The 24,715-nt window shown below is 46.6% G+C and overlaps 1 protein-coding gene across 4 annotated transcripts in view; it reads left to right on the top strand.

The window, feature by feature from the left end:
- The first annotated feature begins 16,387 nt into the window (after window positions 1–16,387).
- FSD1L (fibronectin type III and SPRY domain containing 1 like) overlaps window positions 16,388–24,715 on the top strand; it is a 29,935-nt gene continuing 21,607 nt past the window's right edge. For 3 of the 4 annotated variants that reach the window (XM_068666099.1, XM_068666098.1, XM_068666097.1), the window contains exons 1-3: window positions 16,388–16,580; window positions 20,241–20,336; window positions 21,305–21,436. In XM_068666099.1, the coding sequence (XP_068522200.1) occupies window positions 16,566–16,580; window positions 20,241–20,336; window positions 21,305–21,436 (243 nt within the window). In that variant the 5' untranslated portion in view covers window positions 16,388–16,565. The remainder of the gene's footprint in view (window positions 16,581–20,240; window positions 20,337–21,304; window positions 21,437–24,715) is intronic. The other variant, XM_068666096.1, reaches the window with a different exon arrangement.

Below are 24,715 nucleotides of genomic sequence, written 5' to 3'. Positions count from 1 at the left end.
GGTTGTGTATGGAAGGCAGAATTTCTGGTCTAGGGTGGAATTGTTGAGGTATCTTGCAGTGTTTGCAAGCTGATGCAACCAAGCCAAAGCTCTTCAGAGACGTTAGGATTATGAAAATATTTCCAGGGAGAGTAGGTAGCATGAATCCATCTAAAAATACCCATTTGGAGGCTAAAATACTTGGCATTCATTTGAGAGAAATCAGCTAAAACAGAACTATCAGAAAACTAACAAACACCGTCAGATTCTACTCCCCTGTCTCGCTGAAGCAGTGATGTGATGTGTGGATATGCTGAGAAGCATTTGGTACTTTTCTGTAGAAGGGCAGGGCTCCCCATAGAATCAAAGTTGCAAGAATTTGGAGCAAAAGTTCTAGCTAACCAGCAGAATTAGCTTGATTTCAGTGACTTTAAAGATAGCTCTGGCATCGCTGCGTATGTGTTGGAACATGCTGGTAGCATTGGGGGTTACCATTCCTCGATGTGCCACCTCTCCCTCTGTTTTGAGTGAAATATGGGCAGGTAAGGACTATTTCAGAAAGATTTAGTGTGATTATGGAGCTGAATTATTCCTGAAATCCAGCAGAAGGTAGGCGCTGACTGGAGCTCCTGTGAAAGTCGCAATTTGTAACTTTCAAATAAATACTGCATGTGCTCCAGTGTTGGTATTGGATGGGTCCATCCCTGCTGAGGCTGAAAAAGGAGGACGTCTCTCATTAGAAAAATAGTGCAGCAGACAGCGAGGTTGTCTGTGTGAAGGTGGGGAGGGAGAGAGGAGAACACAAAAAAGGTTGTTTTGTTCCCAGTACAGTCCAGAGAGCAACTGCCAGAGGGTAGGGGGAGCCACGGAGAGCAGAATTTCAGAGGTAGAAAATATTTCCCAGGATCTTCACAGTAGCTAAGAAAATTCCCATTCCATTTCACAGACATCTCACGGCAACATCCCCTGTGCCCTGCTTTTTATTTTTATTTTTTATTTTTTTTAATTATTATTATTATTTGGCTCTGGAGGTCTTCAGAGCAATAAAGAAGGTATAATCCCATACCTATAGAAAGGAATTATTTTTATACTGTGGATTGTGTTGCTGGTTACAGTAACTGCAGTAAGGAGACAGGAAAATCTTCTGAGCAGATGCTAGAGGCTTGACAGTGGTTCAAACAATACTTGTGTTGTTGTAGCCCATCAAAGCTTCACACACACACACAAAAATAGCTTTTCATCCTCTTTCGCTCATAGTTCCAACAGGGCAGTCAAACCCCTGCACTAGTTTAGTGATTTCCATTCAATAAAGATGAATTAACAAGTGCTCCTTTTTTTCCAATGGAATGCCACCTCCTTTTGGAATGGGAAAAGTAAACGTGAGACTGTTTATTGTTGTCTGAGAACTTGAAATGTTTTATACTGCAAGCTGTGAATGCAGGAAGAGAAGGGAAATTTAACAGTGCTGATCTAATCTTAGATTTTCTGTGTAAACTGACATTGTGCCAGAATACTGATGCAAAACTGTATTTTAGTCGAAGAAATGTATAGATTTTTTAATGTATCAAAATAAAGTTTGTTTTTGGTTAAATAAGAAAGAGTTCCTGTCTCTGTGGGGTGCTAAGACCTCCTCTTCCTATTAGGAGTGCTATCTCATAGCCCTGAAAGCAAGCAGAGTCCATCCAGGTCTTTGCTTAAGCTTTGCTTTGCTCTGTGCCAGCCTGCCCTTTAGATGAGAAGCTGCAATAGTGCTGCGCGTAGCTTTTTGTCTCCCTCGCTGTCCTGGTGCCGAGAAAAGCAAAGTGATGTTAGTGCTTTGCTGAGCTGGGTGGGATGAATGGGGTTTTGCAGAGCAAGTGTTTTTTTTTTTTTTTTTTTTTTTTTGTTTTGTTTTTTTGATTTCTTTCTTCTTAATAACCTCTTGCTTCTCAGATTCTCTCCTGGAGATTGGGATCTGCCCCTTTTGCTTTACTCTGTTTGTGCAAGTAGTCTCCCCATGACCTGGTTCCTTGGCCTCTCTGAAATGTAGGCGCTCGAAAGGTCAGTCCCACGCAGAGCAGGCTGATCAGCCTTCACTTGCAGAAACCCCTGCTCACACCCATGATGAAGGACGGTCAGGACTGCCAAGGCTACATGGCTCAGATTTTATTACTACTAGTAGTAGTAGAAAACATTAATAACAATATGTTAATAATATGTTAATAATGATTAATGCAACATGCTTTGCCCTGTAGAGACAGTTTAGGAGCCAGTTTCCCTGCAGAGCAGGGGAAGGTGAAGGACATCTTGTTCTGTACTATATCTGTTCTGCATCTTCCGTGGGGCCAGCTCCTCTTTCTGCAAGGTCCTGTACATGTCCCCTGCTCCCAATATTTTCTGCAGAAATATTCTTCTAAAGGGGTTGGAAAGCTACAGATGGGTGGTGAATAGAAACAATGACAGCACCTGTATAATTTTACTACCAGATTTATGTGCAATTGTAGACTCGTTCCTTTCTCCTCTGCCTCCAATGGGCACAGCAAATTTCTGCTTTCATACTGCCAGTTTTTTAATAAAAGTGCCATGCCGAACAGTGTTTTCTGCTTGTATTATTGTTTGCTGTGAACCACTTCAGCACTGCATCTGCATAAAATGGTTTAACTTCCCTGGGAGCCACCTCCACCTCCGACTCAATGTTGAAGACACTGTGGCGAATCCTTTGCACTGCTGCCTGCTGTCTGGCTGCACCTCTCAGCGCCTTGTGGTTCCTCTGAAGGTGTGCCCCCCCGTCTCCGAGAGCCCTTTTCGTGGTTTATTTAAAGGAGAAAGCAGCTCAGCTTGGCTAGGTGGGTTTAGTTGCTCGGGGCAAAATGAAAGCAGTCAATGCCTGTTGTCAGCAGGGATGTCAGGGGCAGCAGGCTCTGAAAAACACACCTGGTTCCCACCGAGTTCGCCTGCGTGAGAACTGCAGAGCAGGAGCACTTTGTGAGAGGCTGAAGCCCTGCTGGGGAGAGCAGCTCTGATTCCTCCTCAAAATGTGCGTTTCTTGGTTTCCCAGGAATAAAAAAGAAAAAAAAAAGGGGGGCTGGAGAGAGAAGTAAATGCAGAGAGAACCTAAGGGGACATGGGACATGATGTGGATGGGGTGGAGAGGGCAAGAAAAGCAGGGGCTGGAAACGCAAGAGCAGGAGCTGTCCTTCAGCAGCAGCATCTCCCACTGCGAAGGCACTGCAGGCCCTGAAGCTAGCTGCAGGGCCAGCTCCCTGGCAGGTACCTTGTGATCCCTGCCTACCACAGCTGGAGGATTGCTCGCCTTGCTTGGTGGAAAGCAGGGGTCTCCTGCCTCGCCTGGATGTGGGGACCTCCCAGCACGCCACAAAACAGCCTCCTTCTCCCCGCAGGTCCTCCGCTGCTGGAGTCTGACACAGCTCCTTCCTCCCACAGGCGGCCGCCGAGGAGCTGACCCAGTTTCAGTTGCTGGTGTTTAGATGTTTAATGACGACTAGATGTTTAATGAAGACTAGCTAGTGCCCAGGGAGAGATTATTTAGAATTTCTAATTACTGTTTAAATTATGAATGCGTGAAATGGATGAAACTTGCACTCCTGTACACAAAGCACCTAAAGAAGCTGCTTTTCTGACACCTACTGTCGTACTCTGCATCTAATGTTCAGTCCTTGTTTACCAAAAATGAAGTGGAAGAGAGTGGAGTGCAAGGGCAGATTTTCTGAGACCCTTGCTAGAGCAGTCAAAGCTGGAAATAAAGCCCGTGACAGAAGCTACTAAATTGTTTTATCTAGCCACCTGAGCTGACAGGAATCAAGTGGGAGACAAATAAATGGGTGAGCAGGCATTTCACACTAAAGTGCTTTGAAGAAGAAATCACAAGCCTGAACCCTGTGCCCTGCTGGAAAAAAAAAATCAAAAATTAAAAAAAAAAAAAGAGTCTGTCGCAGTCCCAGAAACAGTGATAAGATGTCCCTTAATTTTAATTACTTTTCTGGCACCTCTTAGCTGTATTCTGGTTCTAAATACTAAGTACTGGAGGAATGCAAGCCCTGGGCAAAAAACTGAGTAGGTGTTTGCAATGTCAGATGGAGCAGGGTGGTCTGCTCCCCCTCCATATCGCAGGGCCAGCCACGTTCCTTGTTCTTTGCTCTGGAGCCTTCCAGATAAAAGCAGGACAGCTCGAGGACAGGACACCTGCCTGGGCTGTCCCACTGCTGTGCCTCCTCTGTAACTCAGGGCTCATCACCCGCAGTCTTTGTGCTTGCCTCTCCCTGCTGACAGGGATGCCGCGAAGGTAAGTACGAAAAATCCCTGAAGCTGGAACACTTCTAGAGAAGGTAAAGGGATTTCAAGGCATGAGTTTGCTGCCTGTTTCATAAAGCCTGTTAGGAGGACTGCAGAGGACTGCATTGTTCTTGTGAGTGCAGAAGTCCTGCTGCCTCCAGACAAGGAACACCACAGTTTGCTTTTGAAAACTCTCTGGTGTTGCATCCATTCTTTGTGAGACAATGCAAGGACAAGAAACCTCAAAAATACTTCCTCAGAAGAGAAAGCTCGAGAACTTTATCAAAGTGTCATCTGCTGAAAAAAAAAACACACCACTAATAAACACAAAAAGCACAAAAGTGTGCAGGTCTGAGTTTCCCAGAATTTCACATCTTGAAAAGCTGTTAACACTTCAGAAAGAAATAATAAGGAAGCAAAAAAAATAAATGAAAGGTGCAGAACTGTACATGAACTTGATATTTATGTTCACAGCATTTTGTTAGTGGGACAGGGCCCCCAGCCATCCTATAAAAGCTGAACATACTTTAGGAACAGCACACAGTGAGACTAATAAAGAGGCCATTGTGTTTTCAGGCCATGGGCACGAGGCAACTGTTGTTCAAAGCAAGGTAAACTCAAAGCAAAGGTAAATGTGGCCATGAGCTGTGCTTGGGCCCCAGAAGGGGGCTGCAGCTACATGTTCCCTGCTGAGCTCTTGCAGATGTTTTCCAGCCATCTTCTGGAGGAATCAGGCTAGACAGGCAGTAAGTAGGGAATATGTAAAAGGTAATAAGCAGGAAAATGGGATGCAAACATAGCTAGAACACAGCCTCTTCAGGAGTGGGCTGTGGGAAAGCTCAGAGGGCATCCCAGATCATTGTCATTTTTTTGGAGAGATGGCAACAGTACGTTTCTTTGCAGGGTGAGTATTTGTGTTTGTCATTGCCTTTTACAGCTATCCTAGAAGAACAAAGCTGCTGCTGCTGGCAAGTAAAAGGAATTAGGTCACCTTTGCCTAGAATTAAACATTTGCATGGAGCTGTCTGGGAAAACTGCATGAAGACAGATGAGCCCCTGAAGTCTGGGGATCATTGGATTTGCTGCCAGAGAAACCGTCCCTTGAGTGTCTTACTTTTGCAGGGGATCAAAGCTGTCCTTACTGCCTGTACTGGGAGAAAGACTGTTAGGAGGCCTGGTAAGAAATAATGCACCACTGTATACCAGGACAAACACCATCGTGCTGTGAGAGCAGTAACAAAGCAGGCAAGTGGTGCTGAGCATGTCACGTGTATGTGGATTTACATATGGTGCTTGCTCAGATTAGTTAGTGGAAACTATTATAAATGATCACGTTGAAGCAGGCTACTCTAGAAAAATGCATCTGCTTCTGAGCCAAAGGGTTATTTTTTACATTAAAAAAGCCTCAGAAACTTCTTCATGATTTCATTCTTCCAGATGTGCCCTGCCAACTTGCTCAGCCTAAGGCCACAGCTCAAAATAAGGCATTGGCAGCATTATGAGCCTAAACAGTAACAGCTTCATCTGCTATTCTGTTCCTTCCTTTGCAGTCACAATAATGAAATCCAGGGGGAATTAAAAGCACTCTGACTGCAGAGCCCATCAGCCAGCCATTGTAATTTGGCTATGAAATAAATAACCATTGACTAGCAAGCACAATTAGCTAATAAGATTGGTGCTTCATCATAACCCCATTTCAAACAGGCTGCTGATAGAGTAAATTTGACACCAAAATAGCATCACAGGAAATGCTTATTCCTTAAAACTGATGGTGTGTCCAATTAAGCAATGTTGCAAAGAAACCGGCAGTGATTTTCTTCACAGGCTGCCATCTGGAGGGATTTCTCTGCAGGATGTTGTGCACAGACCTGTGCTGGTGAGCAGATTTTCCTGTTTGGCACCCTTTCCCTGGGCACAGCCAGGAGAGGATGGCTAAAAGCACTAGCTGCAAAAGCCATCCTGCCTCACGCTCTCCTCTGTGATACCATCCTCAAACACCTCTGACTGGCTCAGCTCACCCCCTGCACCTTGGGACATTCTGCTGGGACACAGTGGTCCCCTCTTCATGAAGACCAGGACACCCAAATGCCTGTGCTTTTTCCCTGCAGAACATTTTGGTGGTTCCTAAAAAAAGGACCTCACTGGGGCTGCAGGGTCTCAGGGGCAGCCCACCCAACTCCCAGTGAAGCACAGCTCACTCCCAGGCTGCTTTCTGAAAGGAAATTTGCAATATTTTTATTTTTACTTGTACATAAAAGCCAACTGCTCCCTTTTCTGTCTGTCCCCAGCCTCTAGCAAGCCACAGGACCTGCGGGCCTGTGGCACCACAGGGATAATCCTGGTGCCATGAAGTCTCCCGTCTTCAAGGCACCTCCCTGGCAGCATCAGTTCAGGAGGGGCCTGTTACAGAGATGGATGACTAATTACATCCATTTACATCACGAGGGATATCCGCATCCCTGCTGGGCAGTGTGGCCTCAAATTCCCCTTCCTCTGCCTGCTGCCTCGCTGCCCATCTCTGAGCCTGCCTAGGGTTGGGCTCGCTGAGTTGCCAGCCAGGAACCTGGGCTGCTGTGTGGCTCATTTCCACCTTAGGAAAGGGCTGTCACCAGCTCAGCAGCCCTGTGACACACGTTCGTGGTCCCCTTCCTCTTGCAAGGGCCACCTCCTGCCATCACGTGTCCCCCTGCGGCCTGGCGCGGCCTGGTGCCATGTCCCGCTGGGCACTGCGGGCCTATGAGCGCTGTGTCAGCCTGAGCAGATAGCGAGCTGGCCTCGCCACTGGTCCCGGCCACGGTCAGGAGATGGGCCACAAGGGTCCCTGCACCAGCACTGCTGGTCCCTGACCTCCCCCTGCTCCTGCCCCTGCCTCCCCCAGCTAGTTTATCAGAGTGTGACCCGAGGCAGCGCACCCGAGGTTGTTGCTCCCCAAGAGTAAAACAGAAAGTCAGCCCTCAGGGCAAAGGTTCTCTATTCCCTTTGCATTTCGGTTGCAGCAACAGTATGCCCAGCCGTGCCATGTTTTTTCCTGCTGCCAGTCTCGTTTTGCTCTTGAGCCACCCTTCCCTGTTAGGTGTGGGAAGCTAAGGGGCCAGATCTATCATTCACGGCTGCTCTCCTAAGGGGAAAGCACTGCCTTCACAGAGGTGCAGAAATGTAACTTCCAACCTTTTTCCAATTCTCTTCTTGTCCCTGAGGCTCATATCCCCTGAATTACTTTTTTTTTTTTTTTTTTTTTTTTTTTTACTGCAGTCATATTTTTTTCTTTTCTCTGAAGAAACACAAGATCTTTATGACATGGGTAAAACAGCCTGTGCTCCCACTGTCTGTACTTACTCTCAGCTACTGTTCTTTTCTCTGCCTGACACTCCTCTTCCCTAGCTCTTCAGCCCAGACATTGCCCCAGTTGTGCCTTCCTGTCACTCATTTGATTCTCTGCTGTTCTCTGTGATTTTCCTACAATAAGCCCTTGGAAACCATGCACGATCCCCGCTTCTGTCTTAGGGTTTAGACACCCCATGGGGAAAGAAAGTGGAAGCTGTTTCCACTCTGCAACTCTTCCTTGCCCTAATAACTGCAATGAAGGTAGACAGATGGACGGCAGCTTCAAATCTCTGCCCGGCCTCTTACAAGATCAGTTGATGACCACGCAGTTCCAGTGTTATTTTAAACTATAATCTCCTTGCTCTGTAGCCAATTGCTGGTAACAGAGAACACAGCTCTGTTGCTACCTTCTCACATGCTCCATGCTATGATTCCAGTTCCTGCATATGTGTGTCACTGTATGACACTAGATAAACCCAGGGCTCCCACTCTAATACAAAATATTACTCGCGGAATTTCAATTGTCTCCCCTTAATCACGCTACAAGCAGAGTGGAGAACAGAAACACACTTTCAAGCTCTTCTGAATAACTCACAGTGAAACGGCTTGAACAAGGACCCAAAGGCCCTATGCCCTTGTGGTTTTCAACTGCACTTTTCAAGCAGCATTTAAGTGAAAGGGCAGGATGCCAGGTCCCAGCTTGGTACAGCACTGTGCACGTAGTCACGACTGTGAATGCAGGTGGTAATCTGTTTGCATTCCAGTCAGAGCTAGTACACAGGCTCATATCCAAACAGCACAGAAGTTTTGGATTCAGTGTGTGTTTTGTCTTGGGTCCAGGTATAATTTAAATATTGCGATTTACTTGAAGCGCTCCCTTTGAGAAAACGTGAGGAAGTTACATGTATCTGCACCAAACTTGTTACGGGTCAGGTAGCATGGAGAGACTCACATTGATTGCTGCAGGATTTTGCTGCACCTTTCAACTGAAACCCAAGAGCACCTGAAAGTGACTAATGTCTTCAGTAACCAGCACTTTTTGATTAAAACCTCCCTCAGTTAATGATGCTAGCAGAGCATAGTGCCACATGCTGAGTCCCCAGAGCTTTTATGTTCTTTGTTGCCCACCTCTCCTCTGTAAGACCACAGCTGGAGGTTGGCAGACCACCCTGGCCCTGTACACTTGGACATATATATGTAAGCTCTTCTAATTGCAAGTTTGGCCCTGTGTTGGTCTCAAGGTGTCCTCTTCTGCACAAACCCTCAGCATCACCTGCTGAGAGCAGGGACTTAAGCAGCCTGGGACACAGGTGGGGAGAGGGAGTGCAGCCAAAGGGGGCTGCTGACAGCCAGGTATAGGGATGCTTGTGGGGACACAGCACAAGTCCTGGGATAGAGCAGAATAGACCTGCAGAGCTTTGCTGATCTGTTCATCTCCACACAGTGCCTGTCATGCCCCCAGAGGGCAGGCAGGCACTGTGGGGAACAGGAACAGGTCAGCTTGGCCTCAGGGTGCAAATGAGTGCTGGTGCACCTCTTTCCTCATGTACAGGACAGCGCTGGTGCTGTTGGGGACAGGGCTGGAGCTGGCTGCCCTTGCGAGGGAGCTGTGCTCCTCGGGCTTTCTGTAGAAATAGAAATATGTAGCAGTTTGGCACTAGTAGATGAAGTGGATGGAGACTTAGGCCAAGAGAATGTACTTTTAATCTTTTGTTTTTAAGCAGAAAAAGTGTAACACAGAACCAGTTGAAACTGGAATACCAGAGAGCAGGAAAAAGACTTTAATTACAAGATTTCCTAATCTTGAGGTAAGAGGAAAAGAGAAGCCACACATACAGAGAATCACCTGGAGACATACAGAGACCAATCAGGAGAAGGTGAAGCCCCGGGCCCAGAAATGCGGCTGGCGGATGTAGATGGCATGCAAAGGAGATGTGGAGGAGCAAGGACTGTAAATTAGGCTAGTGGAAAACCAGGTTCCCTCCTTGGAGGCACCCAGCTCGAGCTGTAGCACTCATAAAGAAAACTTAGTGGAAAAATCTCTCAGTTTATCAACTCAGCAGAAACCTAGGATTGAACCCTGCTGCCATGGCTGGCATGCATAATCCCCACAACACTTTCAGGCCATCTGCACCTCCCAGGGAAAAGAAAGAGAATTGCCATCCAGGCTGCAGCCTCCTGCTCCAATCTGTCTGGTCTCCTGCCTCCATGTGTGCAAGAGTTTTCTCCAGGCCTAGCCTCCAGCCCCTGGCACCCTGCTCAGTCACACACCAGGCTGTGCTCCTCTTCTCCCTGATCACCCCTGGCTCTCCTCCCAGCAGGCAACTCACAACCTCACAGTGCCATCAGGTGGGTGATCGCTGCCTGTCCCCGGAGCACCAGGAGCCTTCTCTGCAGGACACACACAGGGTGCATTCACATCACCACTGCTTTTGTGCACTGGGAGAGGAGGGCAAAACGCAGAAATGGCATGAGCAGGTCCCAAGCCCATTTAAGAGGGCAGTGCTGATCCTCACTGGGAAGCAGCTGCAGGAAGCCTCGTGTGTCCTCCTCGCCATGTGCCACCAGTCCCAGCATCTCCTTGCTGAGTGGCAGCCACTAAGGCAGCAGTGGTGGCCCTGGGGCATGCAGCAGTTTCCCATAGGAGTCAGAAGTCCTTGTCTGATATTTGCTTGGAGAACCTCCTGTGAGGGAAGGGGGAGGATCCACGTGGCTAGTGTGAAAAACAGTGCTCCTTAACTTGTAACGATCAGAGCAGTGATCATTTTCTTTCTGGAGGCTTGTATGATGCACTGTTTTGGATTTTTGATGAAAATGGTGGTGATAAAACACCAATGTTTTGGCTGTTGCAGAGCAGCACTCACAGAGAGCCAAGGATTTTTCAACTCCTGGTGCTGCCCAGCCAGCGATGAGGCTGGGGGTGCACCAGGAGCTGGGAGAAGACACATCCAGGACAGCTGGCCCAGGCTGTCCAAAGGGATGTCCCATGCCATGGGGTGTCATGGTCAGCTAAAAAAGCTGGGTTAAAGAAGGAGGAAAGGGGGGATGTTTGGAGTGACAGTGTTTGTCTACCTAAGAAATCATTACATGTTGTGAGTCCTGCTTTGCTGGAAGTGGCCAAACTCCCACCTGCCGATGGGAAGCAGAGAATGAAGTCCTTGTTTTGCTTTTCCTGCCCATGTGGCTATTGCTTTACCTAGTAAACTGTCTTTTCTTAACCCATGAGTTCTTGTACTTTCACATTTTTGATTCTCTCCCTCATCCAGCCTGGGAGAGTGAGCAAGTGGCTGTGTGGTGCTGAGCTGCCTGCCGTGATTAAACCCCAGCAGTATGCCAGCACGTCTTTCCCTGCAGGTTAAAGCTCTTCCTTCCTCATCTCTTCTTACCTGCTGCTCCCTCACCTTCTACTAAACAAAAACATTCAGTAGCAGACACTTTTACCATGATGTGCTTGCTTTTATACCACGTGAAAAATCTCCCCTTCATTGCTCCTTTTCCTTCTGCCTTTTCCCCACTCTGCCTCTTTTCTTTCTGCTCATGCCTGCAAGAGCTTTTCAAAATGTTCTTTTAAAATGTGAAGTGACTTCTGGGCTGGTGGCTCCAGGCCAGCCCTTCATATGTGGTGGCTAAGAAAATGTACTTATTCACTGCATTTTGACACGGGTCAAAGCTTACTGCAATAGGCACTTCAGCTTGAGAGGAGCAACCTCAGAAACTGACAAACTGTTAAGAGCAGAAGAACTCAGCCTTCATCTTCTCGGACAGGTGACTCCTGAGAAATATCCCTAACTTTGTTTTCACATAATGGGATTTTCTTTTCTTTTCATTGGGTCTTGCAGACTCTCTTGGCTCTACTTGAATGGTGTACATAGTTATATCCTACCTGTATAGGTATATCCTGCATCTTAAAGGGTACCTCTCTCTCTCTCTATATATATATATGAATTAAACAAACAAATTCACAGTAGTTAACAAAAACTTGGCTCGGTCCTTTTGACCCTTACCTTGTCTGACATAAAGAGTAATTAGTAGGAGAACAAAACACAGAAGGGCAGGGCTGAAGTGGCCCGAACAGCAGCCAGCACCCCTTGAAGCACTGACTCTGTAGGAACAAAGGCAACCTCCAGCTACTGGAAATGAGCACCAGGCACCAATCCTGCTCTTCCTAGCATTGCCCAAGGAAGTGCTGAGCACTGGGGAGGGTGCACGTCTGCCTCCCAGCACAGTTGCTCAGGGTGCTCCTACTGATGCTGCAGAGAAGGACACTTTGCCCTGGAGGGGTTGTTCTGGATCCTGGAGGTGGCAGGAGCTTGGTGCTGTGCCGAGGTATCGCTGTGCTACTGGAGGGCTGGCACCAGCACAGGGCAACAGCCTGCCCCCTGACTTTGTTAACAGAACTGTTTTTACTGGGCTTGGTGCTTCCCTTTATTACTGCCAGAGCTCATTTATTTTCACGTAAAGTCAGTTTCCTGGGAGGGAAGGCCAACAAGGGAAGCATCCTGGTGGGGGTCTGTTACGGAGACGGATCAGGCAGCTGGCAGAAGCCGCAAAATCATCAGTGCTTGTTCTCGTGGGGGACTTCAACTTCCCAGACATATTATGGAAGCACAACGCAACCCAGAGAAAGCAGTCTAGGAGGTTTCTGGAGAGCGTGGAAGATGCTTCCTGACGCAGCTGGTTAGTGAGCATACCAGGGGTGGCGCCCCGCTAGACCTGCTGTTCACAAACAGAGAAGGACGGGTGGGAGATGTGGTTGTCGGGAGCTGTCTTGGGCAGAGTGACCACGAGATGGTGGAGTTCTCCATTCTTGGAGAAGTCAGGAGGGGGATCAGTAAAACCACAATCTTGGACTACAGCAGGGCTGACTTTGAGCTGCTCAGGACACTGGTTGGCAGAGTCCTTTGGGAGGCGGTTCTGAAGGGCAGAGGAGTCCAGGAAGGCTGGGCGCTCCTCGAGAAGGAAACCTTAATGGCTCAGGAGCGGTCTGTCCCCACGTGCCCAAAGACGAGCCGGCAGGGAAGAAGACCCCTGGCTGAGTAGAGAGTTGTGGCTTGAGCTTAGGAGAAAAAAGAAGGTTTATAATCTTTGGAAAAGAGGGTGGGCCATGCAGGAGGACTATAAGGATGTTGCGAGGCTGTGCAGGGACAAAATTAGAAAGGCCAAAGCTCATCTGGAGCTCAATCTGGCTACTGCCATTAAAGACAACAAAAAATGTTTTTATAAATACATCAACACAAAAAGGAGGACTAAGCAGAATCTCCATCCTTTACTGGATGTGCAGGGAGACTTAGTTACAAGAGATGAGGAAAAGGCTGAGGTGCTTCATGTCTTCTTTGCCTCAGTCTTTAGCAGCAACACCGGTTGTTCTCTGGATACCCAGTACCCTGAGCTGGTGGAAGGGGATGGGAAGCAGAATGTGGCCCTCATAATCCACCAGGAAATGTTTGGCGACCTGCTGCAGCACTTGGATGTGCGCAAGTCGATGGGGCCAGATGGGATCCACCCAAGGGTGCTGAGGGAGCTGGTGGAGCAGCTGGCCAAGCCGCTTTCCATCATTTATCAGCAGTCCTGGCTATCGGGGGAGGTCTCAGTTGACTGGTGGCTAGCAAACGTGACGCCCATCTATAAGAAGGGCCGGAGGGCAGACCCAGGGAACTACAGGCCTGTCAGTTTGACCTCAGTGCCAGGGAAACTCATGGAGCAGATTATCTTGAGAGTCATCATGCGGCACTTGCAGGGCAAGCAGGCGATCAGGCCCAGTCAGCATGGGTTTATGAAAGGCAGGTCCTGCTTGGTGAGCCTGATCTCCTTCTAGGACAAAGTGACGCACTGGGTGAATGAAGGAAAGGCTGTGGATGTGGTCTACCTTGACTTCAGCAAGGCTTTTGACACCGTCTCCCACAGCATTCTCCTCAAGAAACTGGATGCTCTTGGCTTGGACTGGCGCACACTTTGTTGGGTTAGAAACTGGATGGATAGCCAGGCCCAAAGAGTCGTGGTAAATGGAGTCATGGCCAGTTGGAGGCCAGTCACTAGTGGCGTTCCCCAGGGCTCGGTGCCGGGGCCGGTCCTCTTTAACATCTTCATCAATGATCTGGATGAGGGCATTGAGTGCACCCTCGGTAAGTTTGCAGATGACACCAAGTTAGGTGCGTGTGTCGATCTGCTCAAGGGTAGGAAGGCTCTGCAGGAGGATCTGGATGGGCTGGACCAATGGGCTGAGGTCAACTGCATGAAGTTCAATAAGGCCAAGTGCCGGGTCCTGCACCTGGGACGCAATAACCCCAAGCAGAGCTACAGGCTGGGAGATGAGTGGTTGGAGAGCTGCCAGGCAGAGAAGGACCTGGGAGTGATGGTTGACAGTCGGCTGAGTATGAGCCAGCAGTGTGCTCAGGTGGCCAAGAAGGCCAACGGCATCCTGGCTTGTACCAGAAGCAGTGTGACCAGCAGGGCTAGGGAGGTGATCGTCCCCCTGTACTCGGCTCTGGTGAGGCCGCACCTCGAGTACTGTGTTCAGTTTTGGGCCCCTCGCTACAAGAAGGACATGGAGGTGCTTGAGCGAGTCCAGAGAAGGGCGACGAAGCTGGTGAGGGGCCTGGAGAGCAAGTCTTACGAGGAGCAGCTGAGGGAGCTGGGCTTGTTCAGCCTGGAGAAAAGGAGGCTCAGGGGCGACCTTATTGCTCTCTACAGATACCTTAAAGGAGGCTGTAGCGAGGTGGGGGTTGGTCTGTTCTCCCACGTGCCTGGTGACAGGATGAGGGGAATGGGCTAAAGTTGTGCCAGGGGAGGTTTAGGTTGGATATTAGGAAGAACTTCTTTACCGAAAGGGTTGTGAGGCATTGGAACGGGCTGCCCAGGGAAGTGGTGGAGTCACCATCCCTGCAGGTCTTTAAAAAATGTTTGAATGTAGAGCTTAGTGATATGGTTTAGTGGAGGACTTGTTAGTGTTAGGTCAGAGGTTAGACTTGGTGATCTTGGAGGTCTCTTCCAACCTAGACGATTCTGTGAGTCTGTGATATTTGATTTCAGTTCTAGTTCTCATGAATTCTGTGACAATTCTGGGCACTGAAGTGGTGCTTCCCTTAGTGTTAATTGCACCAAAACCATGCAAAAACCATCTCTGTTCAGTTTTCTCTGACACCAGTTACAGTTTTTATCATTGCCTTACTGACTCGAACAAGACTTCGACTCAGAGCACAGCTACAAAAAAAGCCGCTGTGATTCTCTGGCACCAGAGCACATGCTGGAAAACCATAGGTGTGGGAGACTGCCCCGAGGGAAAGAAACAGGCACCGACAACAAGAAATAGAGGAGAGGACTCGAAGAGCAGGTGTGTCATAGAGTGGCATCTGTGGGAGGGCAGCCATGTCTAGTGCCTGAACGTCACATATACAAGAATAAGTGGGAAAGTAAATAACTGCAGAATCTAAAAGTTAGAAGGCCATCTGGAGAAAAAACAGAAGGGCACTAGCTGAGTGGCTTAGGAAATATTCTCTCTTGAGACTTCAGAAGCGTTTTGAAGCAGGTTTGGGGGCACATGCAGGTAACGACCTTTGTAAGAACATGCAGAACACCAGGAGCATGCACAGGCCCTCTCACCAAAACCACAAAATTAATCCATGTAAAGTGTATGCATAAATAAAAATGAAAATTGTGTGTTTACATTTGTGTATATGCCTACAATACTTTTAGTTTTTAGTATTTTTTTTACTCTTAGGAAGACACGATGGGTATGTGCAATTTTAAAGAAAAAGTCCTATTCTGAAAGGATGTAATCACTAAGAAGATGAAATATCTCTGGACTTTGGAACTGCTTGCTGCTGGTTTGGTATGGAACAGAAGTGATGTATGCAAAGGGAAGATGGCTGGAAGGGTTGCAGTGGAGCAGTCCCAGCCATCATTCAGTCCTACAACTTACCTGTTTGCCAGGGGTGTTTACCAGCCACACACCCTGGCAGCTGCAGGCTGCTGACTTCCATAGAGGTGGTCTGGAAAAATCCAAGAGATTTCTGAGGTGTCCTCAACCCAAAGCCTATTGTGTTTTTCTGTTCAGGGCTAGCAAAATCAGCAGGCGTGCAAGACAGAGCTGGGCTGCTCTGCCATGGGTAGCAAGTGAGAATGTCCTGGTACCAGCAGTAGGTGTTTCCCCTGCAGATGTGAGACTCCTTGTTTCTTGTCAGACTGAGGTGTCAGCCCGAGCAGGCAGTCTTCACTGATAGCCATGATTTTTCTTCCTGTTCTTTTGTATGAAATTTCCATTTGTGAGAAGCATAAAACGAGCCTATAAAGTGAAACTGTGCATGACAAAGTGAGGGCTGTTTCCTTGAATTTCTCTGTTGAGTTTTTAGGCCTGTGGACTGTTAGCAAAGATGACTGGAAAACGCTGGGGCAAATGTTAACAGAGCAATGCGTGTGAAATAATTAGTTAGGAACACAGAAACAGGTAACTTGAGACACAATAAGACGTTTATCTCCACAGGAACAATTCATGCAGGTGCAGCCACGAAAAATACTAGCACGGGTTGTGGATGTTGCCTGGAGGAAAGGAAATACCGGATAGCTGGAAGGTGCCATAAATGATCAAATGGCCACCAGGGCCTGGCCCTTGCCAGGTAAGGTAGCTGTGGGAGACCTGGAGGCAGTGCTGAGAGGCCGGAGCGATACATCCTGGCACCTTTCTCCTCCAGTATTTCCCCTCACCCGTGATGGAGCCATCGATCCGGGCGCGGGTCTCGAACCCGGGTCCCCAGCGCCGCCTCGCCCCTGCGCGGCCGCCTCCCGCCCCCCTCCCCGCCCTCCGGCTCTGAGGCGGCCGCCGCCCGCGAGCATGTGCAGAAGCCCGGGCGGCATCCTGGCGAACCCACGGCTTGGCAGAGACGGGGGTGGCGGCCGCGGCCGAGGCCGGGGCTGTGGCAGCGGCAGCGCCATCGGTGGCGGAGCCTGACGCCCCGGCCCAGCCCCCCGCCTCGCCCCCCGCCGCGGTGGTCGCCATGGGCGAGCAGAGGGTGAGTCCCGGCACCACCGCCCGCAGGGCGACGGGGAGGTGGGGGGGGGGGGCTCTGGGGGTCCTGTCACGGGCGGATGAAATGCGTAGAGGCTGGGGAAGCGAAGTCTTTTTTATTTTTTTATTTTTAAATAAAATAAATGTTGCTTTTCTGAAGCGAAACTGATGTAATGGGTTTGCTGAGGCGTGCTTTTTGGCTTCGACGAGCCCCCCCGGCTGCCTCAACAGGTGCTGTGCGGCGCCGGGCGCTGGCTGTTCGGGGACAGGGATATTGTCTGGCTGCTGCTCTCCTGGCAGGGCTGCGAGGCACCACATGATGCAGGGCTCCATCTCCTTTTTCATACCCTTTCATGTGTCCGTCAGCACGCCGTTGCCTTGCAGGTGCCACGTCCTCTCTCTGTAAAGAGGGTGTTAGGGTCAGGCAACAAGCGAAGGGCATGAAGCTGAAGCACGGGGGGTATTAATGGTTGGCAAAAGCTGAGCCTGCCAGCGATGTTGATGGTGCCTCTGTGATAACATTGCTTAAGAAAAATCAGAAAACACTCTGCAGTAGCTGTCGTGGGAGAAAGGAGTGAGAAAATGTGAGGGAAGCAGCCCTGCAGCCCCCCAGGTGAGTTCCCTGCGGCCTGTGGAGAGGCCCCTGGTGGAGCAGGCTGTGGGGGGGATGGTGTTTCCTTTTTCCCTTAGTTTACTTTTCACTTTTTTTTTTTCCCTTTTATTTTTCACTTTCCTAATCTGTCATAAACCAGCAATAAATTCATAGGATCATAGGAGGGTTTGGGTTGGAAGGGACTGTAAAAATCTTCCAACTCCAACCCCCTGCAATAGGCAGGGATGCCACCCACTAGATCAGGGTGCCCAAAGCCCCATCCAGCCTGGCCTTGAATATTTCCAGGGATGGGGCAGCCACAGCTTCTCTGGGCAACCTGTGCCAGTGCCTCACCACCCTCACAGCAAAGGATTTCTTCCTAAAGTCTAGTCTAAACCTACCCTTTTTTTAGTTTAAAGCCATTACTCCTTGTCCTATCCTTACAGCCCCTGATGAAGAGTCCCTCCCCTGCTTTCTTGTAGGCCTCCTTCAGGAAAGAAATACTGTGTGCTGTTGGTGGGTATTTTTAGGCCTCTTTTGTCTGTGTTTGCAGAAAGCATCTTAATTTTGTTCAAGTTCAATCAAACCTGGTATAATTTTTGTTTGGAGAAATGTGTGTCTGGCTTAAAAAGATCCATACTCACTGGTCAGTTTTCCTTTAGGTGTGGTGAAAACCTTGTTTGACAGTCATCTTAGAGCTGCTGCTGTGTATGTCAGATTGGCTGTGCAAAGGCTTCACAAGCACTCTTCAGATCTTTTCCTTTACTCATACACAGCTATAAAAACCCAAAGCATGGTCCAGTACCATGTACAAGAAGACTAATTTTTTTCCACATGGTAGAACTGAGTAAGCCCTAAAATCCTGCTTGAAAGAGGATTGGGAGTTTTCTTGTTCATCCAAATTGACAGTTATGTTTATAGGATCTAAGGCTTAGCTGTGGGCTGACATGCAAAAACAATTGCTTCTGGTCAGTACTGAAGGCAGAAGCAGCTGGCTGGATGATGGCATCTCATCTGGCAGCCTGTGTACAAAGGTGTCTTTAAATATGTTCTATTTGAACCAAACAGTGAACAGATTCTGTAAGGAAGTGATAAAGGCGTACTGTACTGAGCATTTCTGAAAGAAGCCAGTCTGGCCTTGCTTCTTCTCCTTACAGTCCTAATTCCAGTTATTGCTAGCAGTCGCCTTGTGTCTTTTACAACATGCATTGTGAAAGTGCTGTGTAAAGCAGTAGAATTGCATTTCTCCTCTGCTAGAGGTTCGATACAGAGCATGACACTGCAAAAAGGCAATGGGACAGGGTAACGGTAAGCACATCATAGAGAGTCCCTTGAGAAATGCTGAGGAAGGGAAGAATAAAACAGGAAAAAAAAAAAACAGCCTTAGGACTGCTGGAGAAGTTCCTTGTAAGGCAGGTCGCACATCTAAGTGGGTGCTATGAAAGAATAAAACATCCTTTCTGCTTTTTAGCAAACTAGCTCAGAAGTAAATGGTTATTCAGAAATTGCTCGTGGGAGAGGGTGGGGATGAACCTTTGCGACATCTTTCAGGTAGTCTAGGTGTTTATGAGGTGTGCTTATTAGCTCCCTGTCTGCCTTGATTTCCTGTATGTTGTCCTGTTACAATGCTAAGCTTGGCAACTTGAAACTTAGTCCAACTGATTAATTTCAATTAAGATAGCTTCATTTTCTTAAGAAGCCGCATAAATCCAGCATTTTAGATTCAGATCTGTTTCTAGAACTTACACGTTCAGTATTCCAATCTGTTCAGAACTTGAACTGTAGAATTAGACTTAATTTTAAGTACCAAGCATTGATTTGTTTTTGTCGCATTCTTTGAATGAGTGACTTCTTAGCAAAATTAAATTTGTTAGACTCTTTAATTAAAAAAACTGTTGTGATATCCCTAACAATTTTGCATGTTGAGTGCGTGTTTTGTAAACTTAATCTACTTCTTTTTAAGTGGCTAGAGGTAGTATACCACAGATAAGAAATCTTGTTTCTCTTTCAGTAGCAGTATGCTTCTGTCTTTGAGGCTGTTCTCAGTTGGACAATACAAAGTGTTTACCAAAGGGTTTTACAACTTGTGGAATAAGTTTAAAAATCACTCTTAGTTGTACTCCACAGGTCACAGAATCACAGAATTGAAGGGGTTGGAAGGGACCTCAAAAGATCATTGGGTCCAACCCCCCTGCCAAAGTAGGTTCCTTAGAGCAGGCTGCCCAGGTGGGTGTCCAGATGGGCCTTGAGTGTCTCCAGAGGAGACTCCACAACCTCCCTGGGCAGCCTGCCCCAGTGTTCCGTCATTCTCACCATGAAGTTCTTTTGCATGTTGGTGTGGAACTTCCTGTGCTCTATCTTGTGGCCGTTGCCCCTTGTCCTGTCCCCACAAAACAATGAAAAGAGGCTGGCCAAATCCCTCTGTCTCCCACACCTCAGGTATTTATACACATTGATGAGATCCCCGCTCAGTCTTCTTTTCTCCAGGCTGAACAGACCCAGGTCTCTCAGCCTTTCCTACTTCCTGAGTTGAGCCCACTCATACGCTCCTGAACCACTCCCTTGTCAACAAGGGGGGAGACCTCCACTTCCCAGACCCTTTCTCCTCCCTCCAGGGTTGAGGAGTCCCAGGAGGGTAGAGTCCTTCAAGCAAAGACTGAAGCAAAGAAAGCATGCAGTATCTCCGCATTCTCGGTGTCTCCCATTACCACAACACCCGCCTCGTTCAGCAAGGGACCTTCTGCAGCGATAATTCTGTCATCAAGAGTGTGGTGACAATAGCTGGTCTGGTTGATTAGATGACTTGGGAATTTCGGTAATATGGGTAGCAAAACGTAAAATAGTATACTGCAGAATAAAGTCTTGAATTTTCTCAAACTAACAACTGAAGATCTTTAATTTGGTAGAACACGTAGATCTTTGATACTCTTTTTAATGAAATATATCTTGTGATCTCTTGTCAGAAGAGTTGAATCTGCCACAACTAGAACATGTGTTACGAATTTCCATTTGTGTTGAAATGGTGATGACTGATGTCCTTTTGCAACTTCTTATTTGTTTTTGTAATTCTAGGAGGATCTGCAAAGGATTGTCTCTACTCTAGCGAACAAAAAGGATGAAATTGTCAACTTTATTGACATACTGAAACAAACAATAAGAAACGTACAGGTATTTATGTTAAGACTCATAGGCTGTACCTCAGAAAGGACCAGTTTTCCAGTTTTGTCAGCTATAAAGTGGTTGTGTACTGTATAAGGAATGGGCTATAAGAATCAAACTTAAACTATAACTTTGTGTTGGAACCACATAAGAAAACACATTACTTTTGAAGTGGAAGGTATAATGGTATCTCCATTTGAAAGGTATAGTGTTTTTGGTTTTCTGGAAAAACAAATGAACAAAAAACACTACTTTGGGGAGTTTGATTTGTTTGGAAGAGAGAATCTGTTTCTGATGCGTGACCTCAAACTCCTGTTATTTACAGGTAGTCTGTTCTTTCAGACATCTGTTTGGCAAATTGGATAATGAGAACATCTAGATACTTCAAGGAAATTCTTTGCTTTTTCTTTTTAGTAGTTGCAAATTATTGGGCTTAAGTCAACAGTTATCTGTTGATCTGTTTTAGGGCATTTTGCTCTAGGTTCAGTTTTCTGCAGCCTGTCAATAAGCAGTAAGTTGTTTCTTGTTAGAGCTGAGCCGATTTAATAGCTGAAATGGAAGTAATCCAGCAGATTTTTAATCTCCTTTAAATGCAGTTTATAGTTTCACAGGAAGTTATTTTATATGAAACTGGATATCTGCCTCTTTACAAGCATCAGGTAGCTACGATATAATTGCAAGAGGGAAATGAAGGCCTTTTAGCATGGAACAAAGTTGCTATATAACTTGGTTCTGTGCAGGTTTCTGAGTATCACAGAAGTTTTCATGGATTTCTGCTACTGCCATGATGTTATGTCTGCTTAGGAGGTATCTATTGTTCTTAGTGTTTTCTCCTCTTTGCTAAAGTGAGGAGCAATAACAAGGTATATAGTGGTCTTGGCAAAGTGTATTTGGGTGAACAGTATGATTTTCTGCTTAAAAGGCTAGTCTGCATGGTTTCGAGTAAAAATTGCAACAGTCTTCAATTCTCTTTTTAGGTAAACTCTTCTAACGTGTTCCGTGAGTTGGATAAAGAATTTGATGCTCTGCATTCAGTGCTGGATGAGATGAAGGAGAGTATGGCCAACACTATTCAGCAAGAAAGGACTGAAAAAATTCAAGCTCTGAATGTAACTATAAAATTTCTTTTATCTAGTTGCAAAAATTTTCAGATGTAGTTTTAAATTGCTATTTTAAGTCTTAACTTGAAAATGAGGCTATAGTAGTCTTGCAAGAAATACAGTAACTACAAGGTAAATGTCTTCTGTCATGTAAGTGCTTCTCTGGTCTCTGCTAGGATTCTTCACAGTCTCTAGTGCATTTATGTTCTGGACATAGTTATATAGATAGAAAGTGGTACAACCTATAACTTACAGACAGAGAAGGACTTAGTTACGTTTGCTGCCATCATAGCATGGTTTGGGTTGGAAATGACCTTAAAGGCCATCTAATTCCAACCCCCTGCCGTGGGCAGGGACACCTCCCACCAGACCAGGTTGCCCAAAGCCCCATCCAGCCTGGTGTTGAGTACCTCCAGGGATGGCGCATCCACAGCTTCTCAGGTAACTCGTTCCAGTGCCTCATCACCCTCTGAGTGAAGAATTTCTTCCTTATATCTAATCCAAATCTACCCTCTTTTAGCCATTACCCTTTGTGCTATCAGTACACCCCCTGACAAAGCGTCCCTCCCCAGCTTTCCCATATGCCCCCTTTAGGCACTGCAAGGCCGCTGTAAGGTCTGCCCAAAGCCTTCTCTTTTCCAGGCTGAACAACCCCAACTCCCTCAGCCTGTCTTCATAGGAGAGCTGCTCCAGACCCTTCATCATCTCTGTGGCCTTCTCTGGACTCATTCTAACAGGTCCATGTCCTTCTTGTGCTGGGGGCCCCAGAGCTGAACGCAGCGCTCCAGGTGGGGTCTCAGGAGAGCAGAGCAGAGGGGGACAATCACCTCCCCAGCCCTGCTGGCCATGCTGCTTTTGGTGCAGCCAGGATACGGTTGGTTTCTGGGCTGCAAGCGCACAGTGCTGGCTTGTGTTCAGCTTCTTGTCAACCACCACCCCCAGGTCCTTCTCCTCAGGGCTGCTCCCAATCCATTCTCTGCCCAGCCTCTATTTGTACTTGGGATCGCCCTCACGGAGATGCAGAACCTTGCACTTGCACTTAGTCTTGTTGAACCTCATGATGTTCACACAGGCCCAGCTCTTAAGCCTGTTCAGGTCCATTTTTTATTCAGAAAATTTACCTTCACTTAGCCAGACAGTTTAAAGAAACTTGAGGAGCTGTTTCTTAAAACAAATTGCACAGGATTCCTTATAAGTTTTGCTTTATCCTCATACCATATACTTGGTGGTGTAAATCATTTCAAAATTTCTGGGTGCACCATATAAGTTTTACTTTTATGCCTCCGTTTTTATATTTCTGCGTTAAGTCCTTCTGAAGAGTCTCAACAGACATAGGTCTGCACACATTGATGAATACCTGAATTTTAAATATTTATTGAGAAGCACTTATTCTTTAAATAAGTTATAGAAGAATTTCATCTGTGGCTTGTATCGATTATTTTATGTTCTAGTGAAACAAAACTGAAGTTAGTCTTGCAAATAATTGTTCAGGAGGGGAAAATTATTTTAGTAGTTACTCTTATGATTGTCTGACTTGACTGTTGAGAAGTGTTCTGTTAATTTTGTTAATATCTGTTAGTTGTCTGGTGGTTAATCTAATTTGATCAAACAGGGTGTGGTTTAGCCACATTCTGAGGGCTCATCAGTACTGTACAGTAGTACCATGAATCGCTGCCCGGTATCCGTGTTAAACATGAGAGCTGCTATTTAAATCAGGCACGGATGAAGACGATCGGAACGTTGCAGATCACTGATGTCATGAAGTCCTCTACTCATCTTTCAGCTGAAGCTGTTCTCTGACTGCAGGCATAAGGGATATTTTCTCTGCTTGATGACAGATCAAGCTTCCTCTGTAACTGAGGCGCACTGCAAGAGTGCTTTTCCTAACAGTCAATCTACCACTCCAACAGAGGAAGACTGTTGTGCTGAATGTATCAATCCAAACCATTACCTTTTGTTTGGCACTGAAAACTTATGTATGAGGAAGTCAGAGAGCTTCAGTAAGGTCTACAATTCCTGTTTAAAGGAATTGACTTGCTTAATTTGTCTCCTTGAAGTGCTTATACTCTAATTCTGTAGCTGATTAGGTAGATGCCTTTGAGAATAAGCTGTAACTTGAATTACTTTGCATAATAGTTTAAATGACTTAGGATTTACTTGTTAGGTTGGTCCTTCACAAATAATTTCCTTGGAAGTTAATGCTGGAAAACAGAAATTCTTCTTTGCCCTTGCTTTGAAAGTACTTTTTTTTTTTTTTTTTAATTTTATGGCCGTGTATTTTAATGACACTGAAGTACTTATTTTTAATTCTCGAATGGTGATGTATATGTGAACTGGTCATATAAGCACCCAGTTACTGTGTCACTTCTGCAAAGCTGTTTGGAAATGCGTCTGGCATTTGCTGCTCTTTGAGGCGTTTGCTTGGGACATTTTGGCAGTGTTGCGGTATATCTAAGTTTGTCAGCTATGAATATCCTCCAGAGAGGAGAGCAACTGTGTTAGATGAATCACAGCTCGTGTTAACTGCGTGCTTCCGGAGTTACCTGGAAACTGTGTGTAAACCTTTACCAGCTGTTAACTGTTCCCTGCTGCTATTTTATCCTTGAGCAGTGAATTTGAGGTGCATCTGAGGGCACCTGGGAGCTGACCAAGGTCAATCCACCCCACTTGCCAAGACTAGTTACATTTGTGAAGTGCCTGAGAGACCTGTCTGTTCTCAAAGTTGGTGCAACTTCTAGTTCACTGCTTTTGAGCCAGTGACTACTTTTGAGTCTTGTTTAGTCCTTTCCCAGGTGTTTTAGAGAAAATTAGCTACTTGATGATTTGTTCTGAGATACTATAGGGTATAAATATCATGTGGGTTGAAATGCATCTTGAACAGCTATACAAAAGCTGCTGGCAGGTTTAAAAAACGCATCTTGTTTGACCTTTTTTGTATGTTCAGAATCCTGCGGAATATTCAAAATTAATCTGTTTAGGGGTTATATGCATAGTTTGTAATATCAGAAGTTCAGTGTGGACTACTTTATTTACTGTAAATAGTTTATTAGTAATAGTGTTTTAGTTAACCCTGAAAGGAGTTTCTCTTACTCCCTTCTTTCTCTATTCCCATTCCCTTACCCCCATACATTATACTGCAGCATTCTTTTTTAGGATTATCTTACGCCAGTTTTAGAGCTTGCAGGAGAAAAACTATCCTTCCTTTTTTCAATGTTACTTCTACGTTAGGCAATATTAATTCATTGATGAAGAAAACTTCTGTAAGTAGAAAGAGAGGTATACATGGAT

This window comes from Anas acuta, chromosome Z (genome assembly GCF_963932015.1).
Source record: "Anas acuta chromosome Z, bAnaAcu1.1, whole genome shotgun sequence".
NCBI lineage: Eukaryota > Metazoa > Chordata > Aves > Anseriformes > Anatidae > Anas > Anas acuta.
Note: the sequence above shows the minus strand (reverse complement) of the source record. Positions and strands in the feature narration are given on the sequence as shown.